The following is a 13,796-nucleotide window of genomic DNA, read 5'->3' on the forward strand; positions in this document are numbered from 1 at the left end:
TGAAGCAAGAGAAATTTTCGGAGCCTGGATGTGAAGGAGCAAAACAGCAGAACTCACTCAGGAAATTGTCTTTCAGAAAAAGGCCGAACCTTGGCTGGGTCTGAGAATCGGGCTGGGGTAGGTGGAGAAACCTGCAAGTTTAGAGGAAAAAGGAAAGGAGAAAATATTTTCAGAGGTTTTTCTCTGGTTTGTGCTTATTGCTACCATTTTAAAGATAAAAAGCATTGCATTTCAGGTGATTTTTTTTTTGTGGAGGGTGTGATTGGCTCATTTAAGAATTTCAAAACCTTTCATGTAAAAGCTTTTTTTTTTTTTTTAAAGGAAATTCATAATTTTGGTTCCCAGGGTTGCAGTGGACTTGGAAGGAGTGCTGTTGTGTACATACTATTATTGTATGGTTTTATTTATTTATTTTTTTACTGTGCAAATCAGCTGGAAGATTTGTTTTCCAAGTGCCAACTGGGATTTATTCTTTTTTTTTTTTCATTCTTTCTTTCCTCAAATATATCTGTTGTTGTTTTCAGCATTGGAAACCAGAGAATTTTTTTACCCTCTTTGGAGCTTGAGGCTCTCTTGCCAAACAGAAGGACAGCTGGGAAAACTGGATTAAAAGGATGGGTTTTATCTGTATTTTGCAGTGAAGACTGATACTTTGAAGGCACATTCTTTCTGTGATTCATTTTTTTTAGCCCATCGCGCTAACCTTGAAGTGATTTGTGGTTGGGTTTTTGGTTTCTAAGAAGGTCGTAGTTTTTCCTCTTTTTCTTTCTTTTTTTTTTCCTAAGAGGAGGGAAGGAAAAGGGGGCTAAGAAAAGAGACCATGTTAACTGGTAGAAGTAGAATGGAGCTTCAGTTACCAGGATCCTGAGAGCTGGAGGAAAACCAGTTCACTCTTCAAATTGGAAGACCCTCTCACCTTTCTTAAAAATTGCAAACAATTCAGTTCTGATCAAGACATCAAAACTACAGGATTCTGGAACCTCGGAGACACTGAGAAACCATGAATGTAAGGTTACCCCAGAGTATAGACAGGTAGGTTTGCTAATAATGTCGTTTGCAATACTTAAGGAAAGACTTGGCGGGGGGAGGGTGTTGCATTTTGATGAAAGGTTGCAAAAGGGTCTTGGTGGGCTGTGGACACTGATGGGGCAGGAGCATTGGTCTCTGGGGACTGGGCATCTGTGTTTATGTTCCCTCTGTGTGTGTGTGTGTCCATGTTAAAAACATTACCTCCTGATTCAGTGTTTTTTTTTTAATATGAGCAGTAGACAGTGAAGCCTGGAGTGGGGAAAGGGGAAAATGCTTCCAGCCGTCTTCGACTTTTGCCCAGCTGGAGGCTGAATTTGAGTCCCCAACTTGCCAGTTTAGGGGATGGAAGGCGGGCACGAGTCTGGTCATGTGAATCCCCAAGGGTGGATTGAGACTGGCTTTAGGTGTAGGAGCTGCTGGGGGAAGGGCCTGGGCCGGGGATTGGGCCCCCACGGGGCTGGTTATGGAATGGCGCGGCTTGGTGATGGGATGGATCCCATTTCTTGAATGAGGAGGATGTTCTTGGCCTGAATGATGAGACAGAAACACCCTTTGCACTCGTTCAGGTCTAGACTTTCGCCAGTGGTTGATAATGGCCCCCAGATGCCTAAGTCACATTAGAATTTCTTCTGCAAGTTTAGGGTTTACCTTGAGGTCTGCCAGCCGTGTGATGCTCCAAGTTTAATCTTCCAAGCCGTTTCTAATAAGCTTGACTCTGCAAAAATGGGCCTTCCCTCTGCCCAGAGCCGGAAGGAGCTGTTTTGGGCTCTTAGGCCTGCAGAGCAGAGGCACTGACTGGCCCTTAGAGTCTGAGCATGGATGCCCCTCCCCCCAGAGTCGGCCCAGCCTCCCCACCGCGGGTAGCCCTGCAGTTTACAACTTTGTAAGGTGTCTGCCTTTTCCCTCTCTCCCCTCTCCCTCCCCAGCCTTTCTCCTTGAGAATCTTGAGGGAGGGTTGTTTTGTGGTGCTGCACACATCCTAACTGGATGGATGGGTGGTGGGAGGACTGACCACGCAAATGAAAGGCCGAGTCTGGAAAAAATGTTACTGGAGAGATAGGGAAGAATATTTGCAAGGGAGGACTTGCCTTCTCCCTGTCCAGTTAACCTCTGATTAGCCATGCTAATAATAATTTTTCTTTGGCTGTGGGATGTGGTCTAAAATGCATATAGTCTCTCTCTCCCCAGCACTAATCTCTCTTGCCTCAGTCCTGTTTAGATTCGTTCAGCAGTCCCCAGGCGGGGACCTGACTTGGCAGCAGAGAGGATAAGGCGGACAGCCACAAAGGGCATAAAGGCTGGTTCAGACCTCCATCCCTTCCCCTTTTTGTTGGCTTGTGTGTCACTTGACTCTTATAAAGGAAGAACTGAGGCCTGTCAAGGCAAGGAGTTGAAATGGTTACATGGCCACTCTTCTCTTTTCATCCTCTTGGAGTTTGGGTGTCAGTGCACTTGCCTGTTTTGAGATTTGGATGACAAACTCTTCAAGGAGTGAGAAGATGGACACCTAGGTGTTGGGGGGTGCAAGCAGGAAGGCAGTGAGGGTTTCTGGGCCGATGTGAGATGCTCCTCCGCCAAGTTTGCATGTCCTCGGTCTTCTCAGGATTTGTACAGCACAGTACATTCTCCTAAGTGCTTGCTTAGGGAGAGATCTCATTGGAGCCTCACAGTATTTGTTATTCCCATTTTGTAGAGGGGGTATTTTGAGGCTCAGACAGGATGCCTGGCTTGAGCAGTGCCATCTTGCATGACTAGTGGCAGAATCTGGATGAAATGGAGGTCCTGTTTCTCATTTCATTGCCCCACCCTCTCGAACTAGGTTTGTGTACTGGGTCTGTGGAATGTGGGGGGCACTGTTTTATTGTCTTTGGCAGTAGAATAAATGCTTTTTGGCATTCCCCTGCACATTTTATTAACATCTTAGGGATCATGCCTGTAATTTCTATAGTTAAAGCACCTTTTTCTCCTGTGGGATAATGCAGCTTTGTAGGGTGAGAGCATTCCTCACCTCCACCCCTGCCCCCTTTCTCTTCCCCATTAGAGGGTCACTTCTGGAGCCTGCCCTGCTAGATACCTCCAGTTGTATTGGAACTTACCCTTTAGCTGTAGGCTTATTCTGTCAGACCTTTTGACATTGCAGGTTCAAGAACCTATGGATTTTAGTTAATTCACAATTTTACACCATTACTGGAAGGAGTGAGTGGAATGAAACACTCCAATTTGCAGAGTCAAGAATTCGCTATTAGCTCATCAATTTGTAGAGAGGCTGGTGTAAGGTGCTATAAGAGTGTTTTAGGAAGTTAAAGTATACAGTTTCTTCTCACAAAGAGCATGCAGTCTAACTGGGGAATCAGGAAAGGTGTAAGATTCCTGAAGACCGCATTAAAGCGACACCAGACTGTAAGCTCCAAAAGGCTTTTTGGTTTGCTCATGTCTTATCCTGTGTGCCTAGCTCAGTGCCTTGCATGGGATAAATGCTCAGTAAATATTAGGCGAATGAATGAACATGTCTGCAAGTATAAATTTTTCCATTTCAAACTGTTTCAACAGTCATGTGTTAATTTCAGCTGTATTCTAAGTAAAGTCAATTAGAGAAGGTTTCTGTAGTGGAGTATATTTCCTAGGAGATAAACAACATGACAGAGGGCCATGTATATGGAGAAAGATTGTGGCTCAAAGTAAGGAGGGCTTTGGAATATTTATTCATCAGTGTCTTTAACCCCCTCTTGGATAGTGACTCCTGGGTCCATAGAAACATGAAGTATTTGCAACATCTTTAACCTTTAATGTTAACCATTTGTTACTGAAAGATGGCCTTAAGTGTAGCAGCTGAGGTCCCTGTCAGGTTTGTCCATGGACAATTTATTGCCCATTAATATATATTCTTCTCAAGAGTTTCTAAAAGTGTGTTTGATAGTGCAAGCAGAGATAATAATGCTGAATTATTTTTGCAGGAATGGTAATGAGTTTTGCTAAGCCATCTATATCCATTTGCTCAGTTCTCCATGGCACATGTTTTTGAGACGACCAAACACGTTAGGGCTTTGCATCTATAAAATGGCTTTTCTCTGTACAGAGTTAGTTAGCTCTGTGAGGACCGAAACAGAAGTACTGGATTTAAACTGAGAGTTCTTGGTTTGAACCCTGGCATTCCCCTTAGCTATGTGACCTTGGGCAAGTCATATGCCTCCTCTGGTTTCCTCATATGTAAAGCAATAACACATTTATATGAAATGCTTTCCAGTGTACAGACATTTTCATATAGCATGTCATTTGGGGATTGTATCATTTATTCCATCTCTTTCACAGGGCTGTTGAAAGAAGCAAATCAAATAGGATAATATATTTCAAATTGCTTTCTAAACTGTAAAACTATATAAATTTAGGTAGTTCAGTCATGGATTTGATTTAGCTTCATGCACTACTTTCTGAACTAGCCCAAAATAAATTCAGAGTGATTGAAAGATCTTTCTGTTGTTTCGAAGGATTTAACCACAGTGAACAGGCTGTTTTGTTGCAGAAGTGCATGAGGTTAGAAGGAAGGGATACCTTTCCTGTGGTCGGGGTTGGGTGATGATACTGGAAGAATATGAGAAGAGGAAGGTCATTGAGTCTCCTTCCCTGGAATTTTGATGAATGGAGAAGGCTCCCACTACCATGGCTCCCTTAGATGGGGATAAAGGATTAGTTTTATGATCTCTGGCCATTCCTTGTTTTAGAAGCCTGTAACTTTACTAATTCAAAGTAAATCCAGACCCTGCAACTGTTCCTTATCAGGGACCTGAGATTGAATGTAACCTTGCCCCAGTCTGTAGTCTTTTTTTTTCCAGAAGAGGCAAAATCTCCCATGAGGTGTGTGGCGGGGAGAGGAGGCAGTGGTGTGGTCAGTAGGCCTGTTCTAGGAAAGAGCCTTCGAGCTGCAGAGAATGTTTGTAGGGAAGAGAGGTTGGTAGCCCAGGCCGAGGAGATTGGGCTCATCTGGGAAGAGAACAGGGGCGATTCCTGGAACTTTTCCCACCTTGGCTTCAGGTTCTTATTGAGCCCTGGGACCAAGGAATCACTGGTCATTCAGCTGAGTTTAGAAGGTTGACCTCCCATAACAGTAACGGGGATCCAGAGCTACAAATAGAAGTCCCCTAAATTGCTGGGACTTCTACATAACATACCCTTACCCTACCTGGGCTGAGATGAGAGATGGCAGTGGATTTGCCAGTGAAACATTTGGCGACTAATCACCACAGTGAGCAGCAGGAAGCTAAGCTTAACCTGACCTACTCAAAAACATTTCTGAAAGAGCACCCTTTAATTAATACATTTATTTAGTTTTTTTTTTTTAATAGTCACGGCACTGTCAGAGTCCCTGTCGTCCCATTTAGGAGTCTGTCCCATTAGGACAAAAATACGAAAAGCTAAATGGCAATGTGAGTTCATCAAAAATAAAAAAGACTCTAAAGGCACGTAGCTAATCCCCAAATTAGTATAAAGACAAAGGAGTTCTGGAAGCTCAAAACCTCTATGGAATAGAGTTTGGAAACTTTTGGATAGTGTCCTTATTGCTTTAAAGGTCTGAGATTCTAAAAGGGCTTTGTTAACTGTGAGGTTCTGTAAATCATAAGAGGAATTATTTTAATATATATTGACTTTAAAGATTCTGGTCTCCAAAGAAAATGTAACCACTCATTTGTATTAAGGGTCATGTTAGGTCTCCTGTGAAAGGAGGGGGAGTTCTAAGGGGGGAGTCCGGATGCGGGCGGGGTTAATAGGTGAGTGAATCAGGCAAGCCAGTCTCTAAGATTTGATTCCTTCTAGCTTCTCTGTTCTTGGAGAGCATGATGCGTTGTGTCCTGTCTTCCAGGGAGCCAGGGCTTTTATTCGGGAGTCTATACCTGGCCTTCCTGAAAACCAGTGAAAATGAAAGTTTGAAAAGACCAGGGAACAGAGCTGTCTGTCTTCTGAAATGGGAGAGAAAAGTGGAAGTACAGTGATGTGGAAACTTGGGGGGGGCCTGGGAAATCCGTGGCCCCTAATAGAACTGGGGTAGGATTGGGAAGGTGTTCTCAAGGTTTGGAAGAACAGCAGATTTGTGGTACTAAAACAACTGGGCGGACTTGAGGGCAAAATCACAGAGGTCTTAAGTCTTAAGGGACCACTTTGCCCATTCCTTTTGACTGCAAGTAGGGTGTCTCTTGAGCTAGTTAAGACAGGTTGAGGGTCTCTCCCATTGTGAGTGGTCTTTTGTGGAGGGTGGTTCCCTGAGTTCACTAGTTAGAAATTCTTTTGGATCCTAAACTTGGCTTTGGTACAATTTGAGTCCATTTGATTGTCTTTTAATTCTGATTTTGGTATGGCCCCTGAACTTACTAGTATCCTCCATCTGTATTGACTCGATTCAGGATTTTCCTCTTCATTCTGAAGAATACCAAACCAAGACATGAATGTATGAGAAAGGGGCTTTGAAAAGTTAAAGTGAAGTGATTTCAGGGTCTTGATTTCCAGCACTTTCCCCTTCAGTATTTGAAGCTACTGTAAAATGGATGATGGGATATGTATTCACGACCTAGCCTCAAATCAGAGGGAACCCAACCAATTTAGCAACTTGCCAAGTGATGACCTATGATCTGTGGCACTTGCAATCAGTTGGTTGGGCAGCAAATACTTATCAAACAGCTCCATGCTCAGCTCAGTTCTTGGTGTTCTGGTAGATAATATGCAAGAATGCAAAGCTTACTTTCTTATCAGGAAATGTTATTCATGAAACAACACAAAACAATAAGAAGTACGTAATTGCTGAATCTTGATGTATACCATAAAGGTACATTTAGAGAAAAGTAGAATGTTAGTGCTAATGAGAATAGCCAGGGCAGGGGTAGTTAGAAAGTTTTAGTTTTAAGAAAGAGAGGAGGCCATTTCAGACGAGAGGAACAGTATAAACAAAGGTTCTAGGGTAGAACCAAGCCTGGGGGTCTTGGCATTGTGATAGTGTTGGTCTTTGTAGAGCAGAAAGGAATTAGGTTGTCCAGGTGCGTAAGGTTGGGGAGATACAGGTGGTCTCCCCACCTCTGTTTGATGTGGTAGGGAAAAGGGAGCCAGTGAGGTTTATGTGTTATATGGTGATAAAAATAGTATTTAAAGATAGAGTTCTGAGTGGAATAAGCCAGGCGGAAAAAGACCAGTATCAAATGGTTTCACTCATCTGTGGAGTTTAAGAACAAAGAAAAAACTGAAGGAACAAAACAGCAGCAGACTCACAGAACCCAAGAATGGACTAACAGTTACCAAAGGGAAAGGGACTGGGGAGGATAGATGGGAAGGGAGGGAGAAGGGGGAAAAAGGGGCATTACAGTTAGCATACATAATGTAGTGGTGGGGTGGAGGGGGCGGGACACGGGGAAGGCAGTGTAACACAGAGAAGACAAGTAATGATTCTATAGCATCTTACTGTGCTGATGGACAGTGACTACAATGGAGTATGTTGTGGGGACTTGATAATAGGGGGAGTCTAGTAACCATAATGTTGCTCATATAATTGTACATTAATAATACCAAAAAATATATATATAGTTCTGATACTAATATGTAGATGGGGAAAGAGCTTGGGGCCAGGAGAGCCAGCAAGGAGTTTTTGCCGCAATCTTGGCAAAAGATAATGTGGGGACAAGGGGGAGGGGCAGGATTTGAAAGACATTTTGGAAGAATATTAGCAAAGTATGTTAAGGCTGAATCAAATTTGATTCCCACATTTTTGGGACTGGTTGACTAGGAGATGGGTAGTGCTATTTCTAGAGAGAATAGGACCATCATTAAAAGGTATCTTGTCTCCCATTGGTACCCAGCAAATCATTGCATACAGTGCATGGAATGATATTTATGATGCTAAGACCCTTACATTGGGCAATTTCTACCAAAAAGTTTTAATTCTTTAGTGCAGCCTTTTAAAGAGTTAGTGCAGAGAGATTCCTTAGGAAACTGAGTCATGATTGGAGGAGATTAGCATATATTTGATGGGGATCCTGAATAATTAAATCATACCACACCCCACATGGAAGACCAAACTCCAGAGCAAGAGGGAGAGCCCTTCAGAAACCTTCCTGGTATCATAATCACAGAGAGTGTAGGACTTGAGGTGAGGGATCTTTGTGTGAGCCCCAGCTCAGCCACCAACTAGCTGTGTGATCAGGCCCGTCTGTGTGAACACAGTTTGTGAAGTCTATAGTCCAGCATACGGTGAGTGTTGTTACGGCGTTTTGTTTGGCAAGGACCCAGATGGGCCTGAACTCTCCTCACCCGGGCTGACAGGCATGGCTCAGGGAATGTACTGAACACACACAGGCCTAAGATCTCGTCCTGAAGCAATCCTTCTTTGCTAGGAACCCACAGTATCTTTCCTTCCCAGCCCAAACTCCCCGGTCTAGGGCTGGGCATCTCTTCCGTCACCAAAGCCCGCATCTCACTGTGGCGGGTCTTACTGCTGTCACCCGCCACCTTGCTGCAGCTGGGTGGGGCTGTTTCCTTGGCCCGCACCACTCTTCCCACACCTTCGTATGCGTGTCTCCCTTCTCCCTGCAGCTCTGAAAACCTTTTCTGGGTAACACCACCAAACTCTAAGCAGTTCTGTTATTCAACATTCCTTTTGCGCCTGCATATAGCAATTGGACTCTATTAGCTTGTGTTTGTGTAAAATACTGCACGGAAAAGTTCTCGCAAAGCGCTTCGCCCGTGGTGGACTGCCGTGAACCAGGGTTGGTGTTCTCCTGTGCTCGGCGTGTTTCGCGTTGGTTACTGTGCCTTCGCCTGGTACCTGGGGCCAGAAGCGATGTCTCTTCACTTTCCGGATTGTCTCCCAGTGCCCCGTTTCATTGTCTCCACGCTCCTACCTGCTGTTTCCTGACTTGAACTATAGATTGCTCTTGACATCTCCCCCAAAGCCTAGCCAAGGGATTTCAAGAAAGCATCTCTAAACATTGCTGCCAGGAACTGAGATCAAGAATTCCTCTGGTTCTTAATTGGGTGCTGGATCCTGGGCCCTTGGTATTTCTTTGAGGGACAGAGCAGCCTTGTTGGGGTGCTTGTTTTTGCTCCTCCACTGGGGGGTTTTCCCCGGGGCAGCGTGGTTTCCGGCTGCCCTCCCCAAAGGGGTCTGCCAGGCGCAGGGCCCACCCTGCTATTGTCCTGCCGCCCAGCCTGGCCCATTCATCTCCCAGAGCACAACCCTCAGAAGCTTCCCTCCGAGAGAGAGAAGACTGCTGCTGTGGAGAAAGGCCACTGTTGTTCTGGGGGGAGGGGTTGGAGAGAGTGTAGTAAATAGCTTTGTGAATGGGACCTTGTCTGAGGCTAGAACCCAGACCCTTTCTCCCCAGAGCTCTAGGGATGGGGGCAAAACATCACTAGGGTTTCAGTGTCTTCACAGGAACAGGGTCTGAGGTTGAGGAGTATTCATACTATCCCTTGAATGAGAAGGTTGGACCGTGTAACAAACCAGGTTGGTGCGGTGTCCCTCAGGGCACTTGGGATGCAGCCTAAGTTGCATACTGTGCCCTGAAGGAGGGGGCAGGGCAGGCATACACATGATGCCACCCCAAACTCTCCTCTGTGGTGTCTGCTGAAGCACATATGAGGGGCATTAAAGTCGGTTTCCTGGAGGAGGAGACCTTTAAATGGAGGCCTAAAATTGAGAGCCAGACTTGAGAGAGGGAAGGTCCAGCCAGAAGGATCAGTGCGTACAGAAGACTGAAGGCAAAAAGGCTTCATGTGGTAGGAATTGAGAGTAGCTGTGTGATGCATTGCGAGACCACAGAACAATTAACTGGTGGAACTGGAGAGCAGGTAGGAGCCGGGGCCTGGGAACCATGGAACCTTATTTTAAGCGTTCTGGACTTTATCCTGAGGGCCATGGAGGACCATTGAAGCATTAAAGTAAGGAGGACATGATGAGATACGCTTTTAGGAAAACAAGATCACTCTGGCTACGGGGTGGACATTGAGATTGAAAAAATGGAAGTGGAAACTGGGAAGATGAGTCAGGAGACCATTGTGGGAATGCGGACAGGAGGGGAGGGCAGCCTCCATCCACTAGGGGAGTGGCAATGGAGATGGAGACAGATGAAGGATCAGGGATTTGGTGGGGGGTGGGAGGGTGAGAAGGGGTGACACCCTTGTTCTTGGCTTGGGCTGTTCACTGAAATCGGGACCTCAGGAGCAGAGCATGACGCCGGGAAGGAGCGGCTCAGGCAGCACCCTCTTGGGCTTGTTGATGTTGATGGGCCTGCGGGAAATCCAAGGGAAGATGTGCAGGTCTGGAGGTCAGGAGGCTGTTCTGGCATAGAGGTTCCCATTTGCAGGTCACCAACATACGGACAGTGGTAGAAGTGTGGGTCCGGGCACAGGGTGTCGGGTGGAGAGAGGGCCTTACCACAACCCTGAGGGGCACTACGTTTAAAGGCGAGACGAAGGAAGTGCATCCCACGAGGAGACTGGTAGGGAGGACAGAAAAACGGAGGAAGGAGGGATGGCCAGCCGTGTCAGATGATGCCAAGAGGTGCATGATGGAGGGGATAGAAAAATGTCTAGCCTCTGGGCAGTTGGGGGTGTCGGGGGCAGGAGCCAGTTTGTGGTGGGCTGAAGAGAGAAGAGATGAGGAAATGGTGATAGAAAGTCTAGTCAATTTTTTAATGAAGTTTGGTCAAAAAGAAGAGAAAAAAAAAATCCTGTCTCTAGGGCTTTAAGTTTAGCCCAGATTTTCTGACTCAGTAAACTTAGTTTGGGATTGGGGCCTGAGAATTTGCAATTTTAGCAACTTCCCAGGCGATCCTGACACTGTCAGTCCATACTTGGAGAGGCACTGCCTTAAAGATATCTGTGCTCTTCATTAGCAGTGCCTGTGTTCTTACAGCAAAACTCTTGTTAGCTGTGTATCTCAAAGCTTTCGCCTCTGTAGCACCTCTCTCTGCTGCGAAATGCCTTCAGTAGGTTAGAAACACCTTGGGGGCAAGGGCTGGTCACTTTGTAACCTTGACACCTAACCTAGTGCCTGCCACATAGTAGACACTCCGTAAATACTGACTTAATGAGTTGAATCGAAGCAGGTAAGCTAACGAAGGCAGAATTTCAGGGCCCCTCATCTGTGACACCTTGTTTAGCCCTTTTCTGTCTACCTCCAGCAGAGATGCAAATAAATCCTTATATTAAGGATCTTTCCAGATGGTGCGTTTGTAGGATTTTTTTGGTAATTTCAAGTAAATTAAAGCCAAAATAAAGATCACAAAGTAATCGTACAGAAATGTTGAATCTATAATAAATGTCAACATCAAAACAAATATACATGATTTCAGTAATTCAATTTTGGATTAAGTGAGAGAATAAATTCCCTAACATAGGTCTCCTGCTGATCCCAGTTTCTGAATTTTCTGGTGGGAAGGATCTTTGGCTTGTCATCGATTCCTCTTAGAACGTTGGTAGAGCTCTTAAAACGGGACTCCTGCACTCAGCTTACGTCTGCAGAACGTTCTTCCTTAGAGCGGGCGTTCTGCCCCTCAGCAGCCTGCACCACCACCCGTGGCCTCTGCTCAAGGGGTAGGAATAGGGATCCCATGCTGTTCTGGGTGTGTTCTTCTAGGGCCCTTGTCACTTTTTTGAAACTCAAAGTCTCTTCCTTGTCCCTTGCTTTGCTTTGCTTTTTTCTGAATCAGTGGATTGTTTCTTATAATTTCCAGAACACCCTCTAAGTTCTCCAGTCCAGTGGCCCTGGTCCTGAGGTATAGGTATAGATAGATTGTGGTAGGTGCAGGACTACCAGGCCTGTGCAAGAGGGTTTCCTAAACCCCATTTCGGGCCTTAGGATCATTTAATGAAGAAACCCAGAAGAAGTCCTAGTTCTGAGCTGGGCCTGGCTGAGGGCTAGTAGCTCTACTTCTGCTTTAGCTCTTACCTCTCATTAACTCTGTACTTGAGGCCTGACAGCTGAGAAGGACCAGGGAAGGCATGATGGCAAGAGGCCGCTTCCTTGTGGAGATCCATCTCCTATGCATTGGTCTGGGAAATGGGAATTTTTTATTCATTCAATGCCTATGTTAAGTACACATTAAATGTTAGGCACTAGAGATAGACTAGAATTTACATTCTTTTGGAGTTGGAGGAAGTCAGACAACAAATAAGTATATAACTTACTAATGATCCAAACCATAAATGAATTTAATAAAACTTGGGTTCATAACTGCTGCAGGAAAGGCAGGAAGGGAGGTAAGACAGGATTAAAAGGAAGATTGGAGTCATGAGGGGAAGTCAAGGTTTTAAAATAGGGTAGGACATGGTTGATGGGGAGAGAAGGATGGAAGTTCTAGGACCAAGGTGAGAGTGTGATGGTGATGGCGCTGCTTTGTTTCTGCAGTACAGGTTACGTACAGTGTGTAAACTGCTTTTTGTCCATCCTCTCGAGGTAGTCCAGGCAAGTGTTTGCATTCCCATATTATAGATGGGGAAACAAGTTCAGGGAGTTTTAGTGATCTACCTGAGGTCTGTAAACTAGTAAGTAATGGAGTTGGGATTAAAAAAATATATTTTTTGTGCCTACTGAGCCCTAGCCTAGTACTGTTCCCATTTTCCTGTTCCCTGGGCAAGGCTTAGTTGTGAAATGTGCAAGTCTTGCAGGAGAGCCAGACATCAGGTTTGCTTGACAGAAAAGAAAGATGCCTCCAGGGAGAGATTGGAATCAAGTCTCGAGCTTTAAATCTCTTCCCGTTAAGATCTCCTTGTCCACAGGACACTTAGGACCTGGGGTTTGTGTGTCCTGTCCAAGAAGACAACTCCCCTCTTTTTGTCTCCTGGTTGGTTAATTTTGGGAAAAAATTGGCACTCTGAGGCCAGGTAAATTCAGTGAGGTCGGCAGAATAAAATGTCCTCAGAAGTGACTAAGCATTCTTCCGCTGCCCAGTGTGGCACCTTTAAGCTACTCAGGCTTTATCTTTGTGTGCTCTGTGGTGCCTGAGACCATAGTGGATGGGTGCTCAGTACAAGTTTCACAAAATGAATGAATACAATTTTTAAGTTAACTTTATTGAGATAAAATTCACATGTCATAAAATTCACCACTTTAGAGTGTACAATTCAGTGATTTTTAGTACATTCTCAGAGTTGTGCAACCGTCCCCACTCTCTAATTCCAAAAAACTTGCATCACCCCAAAAGGAAACCTCCTTCACTTTAGCAGTCACTCCCCATTGTCCCCTCCCCACAGCCCCAGGCAGCCATCAGTCTGCTTTCTGTCTCTGGATTTGCCTATTCTGGACATTTCCTGTAAATGGAATCATACAACATGTGGCCTTTTGTGCCTGGCTTTATTCACTTAGAATGATATTTTCAAGGTTCCTCCATGTTATAGCCATGGATCAGTACTTCAGCCCTTTCTATGGTCAAATAATACTCCATTGTATGAATATACCACCTTCTGTTTTTCTCTGTTCATCAGTTGATGGGTATTTGGGCTGTTTCCACTTCTTGGCTGTTATAAATTATGCTGCTGTGAACTTTGGTGTACAAGCTTTTGTGTGCATATATGTCTTCACTCTTCCTGGACATCTACCTTGGAGCAGAATGGCTGGATGATATGGTAGCTCCATGTTGACCATTTTGAGGAACCGCCAAACTATTTTTCAAAGTGACTGCACCATTTGACAGTCTCACCAGCAATCTTTGAGGATGTGTATTTCTCCACATCCTCTCCGACACCTGTTATTATTTGTTCTTATTCTAGCCAACCTAGTGGGTATACAGTGG

General features: G+C 45.0%; 1 protein-coding gene across 6 annotated transcripts in view; it reads left to right on the forward strand.

The window, feature by feature from the left end:
* Window positions 1-566: 566 nt before the first annotated feature.
* Window positions 567-13,796, forward strand: part of ARHGEF11 (Rho guanine nucleotide exchange factor 11) — a 97,461-nt gene continuing 84,231 nt past the window's right edge. For 3 of the 6 annotated variants that reach the window (XM_036922593.2, XM_036922596.2, XM_036922595.2), the window contains exon 1: window positions 570-1,032. In XM_036922593.2, coding sequence (XP_036778488.2) covers window positions 1,001-1,032 — 32 coding nt within the window. In that variant the 5' untranslated portion in view covers window positions 570-1,000. Of the gene's footprint in view, window positions 1,033-13,796 lie in introns of all 6 variants that reach the window. The other 3 variants (XM_036922597.2, XM_036922594.2, XM_036922598.2) reach the window with 2 other exon arrangements.

This window comes from Manis pentadactyla, chromosome 19 (genome assembly GCF_030020395.1).
Source record: "Manis pentadactyla isolate mManPen7 chromosome 19, mManPen7.hap1, whole genome shotgun sequence".
NCBI classification, from domain to species: domain Eukaryota; kingdom Metazoa; phylum Chordata; class Mammalia; order Pholidota; family Manidae; genus Manis; species Manis pentadactyla.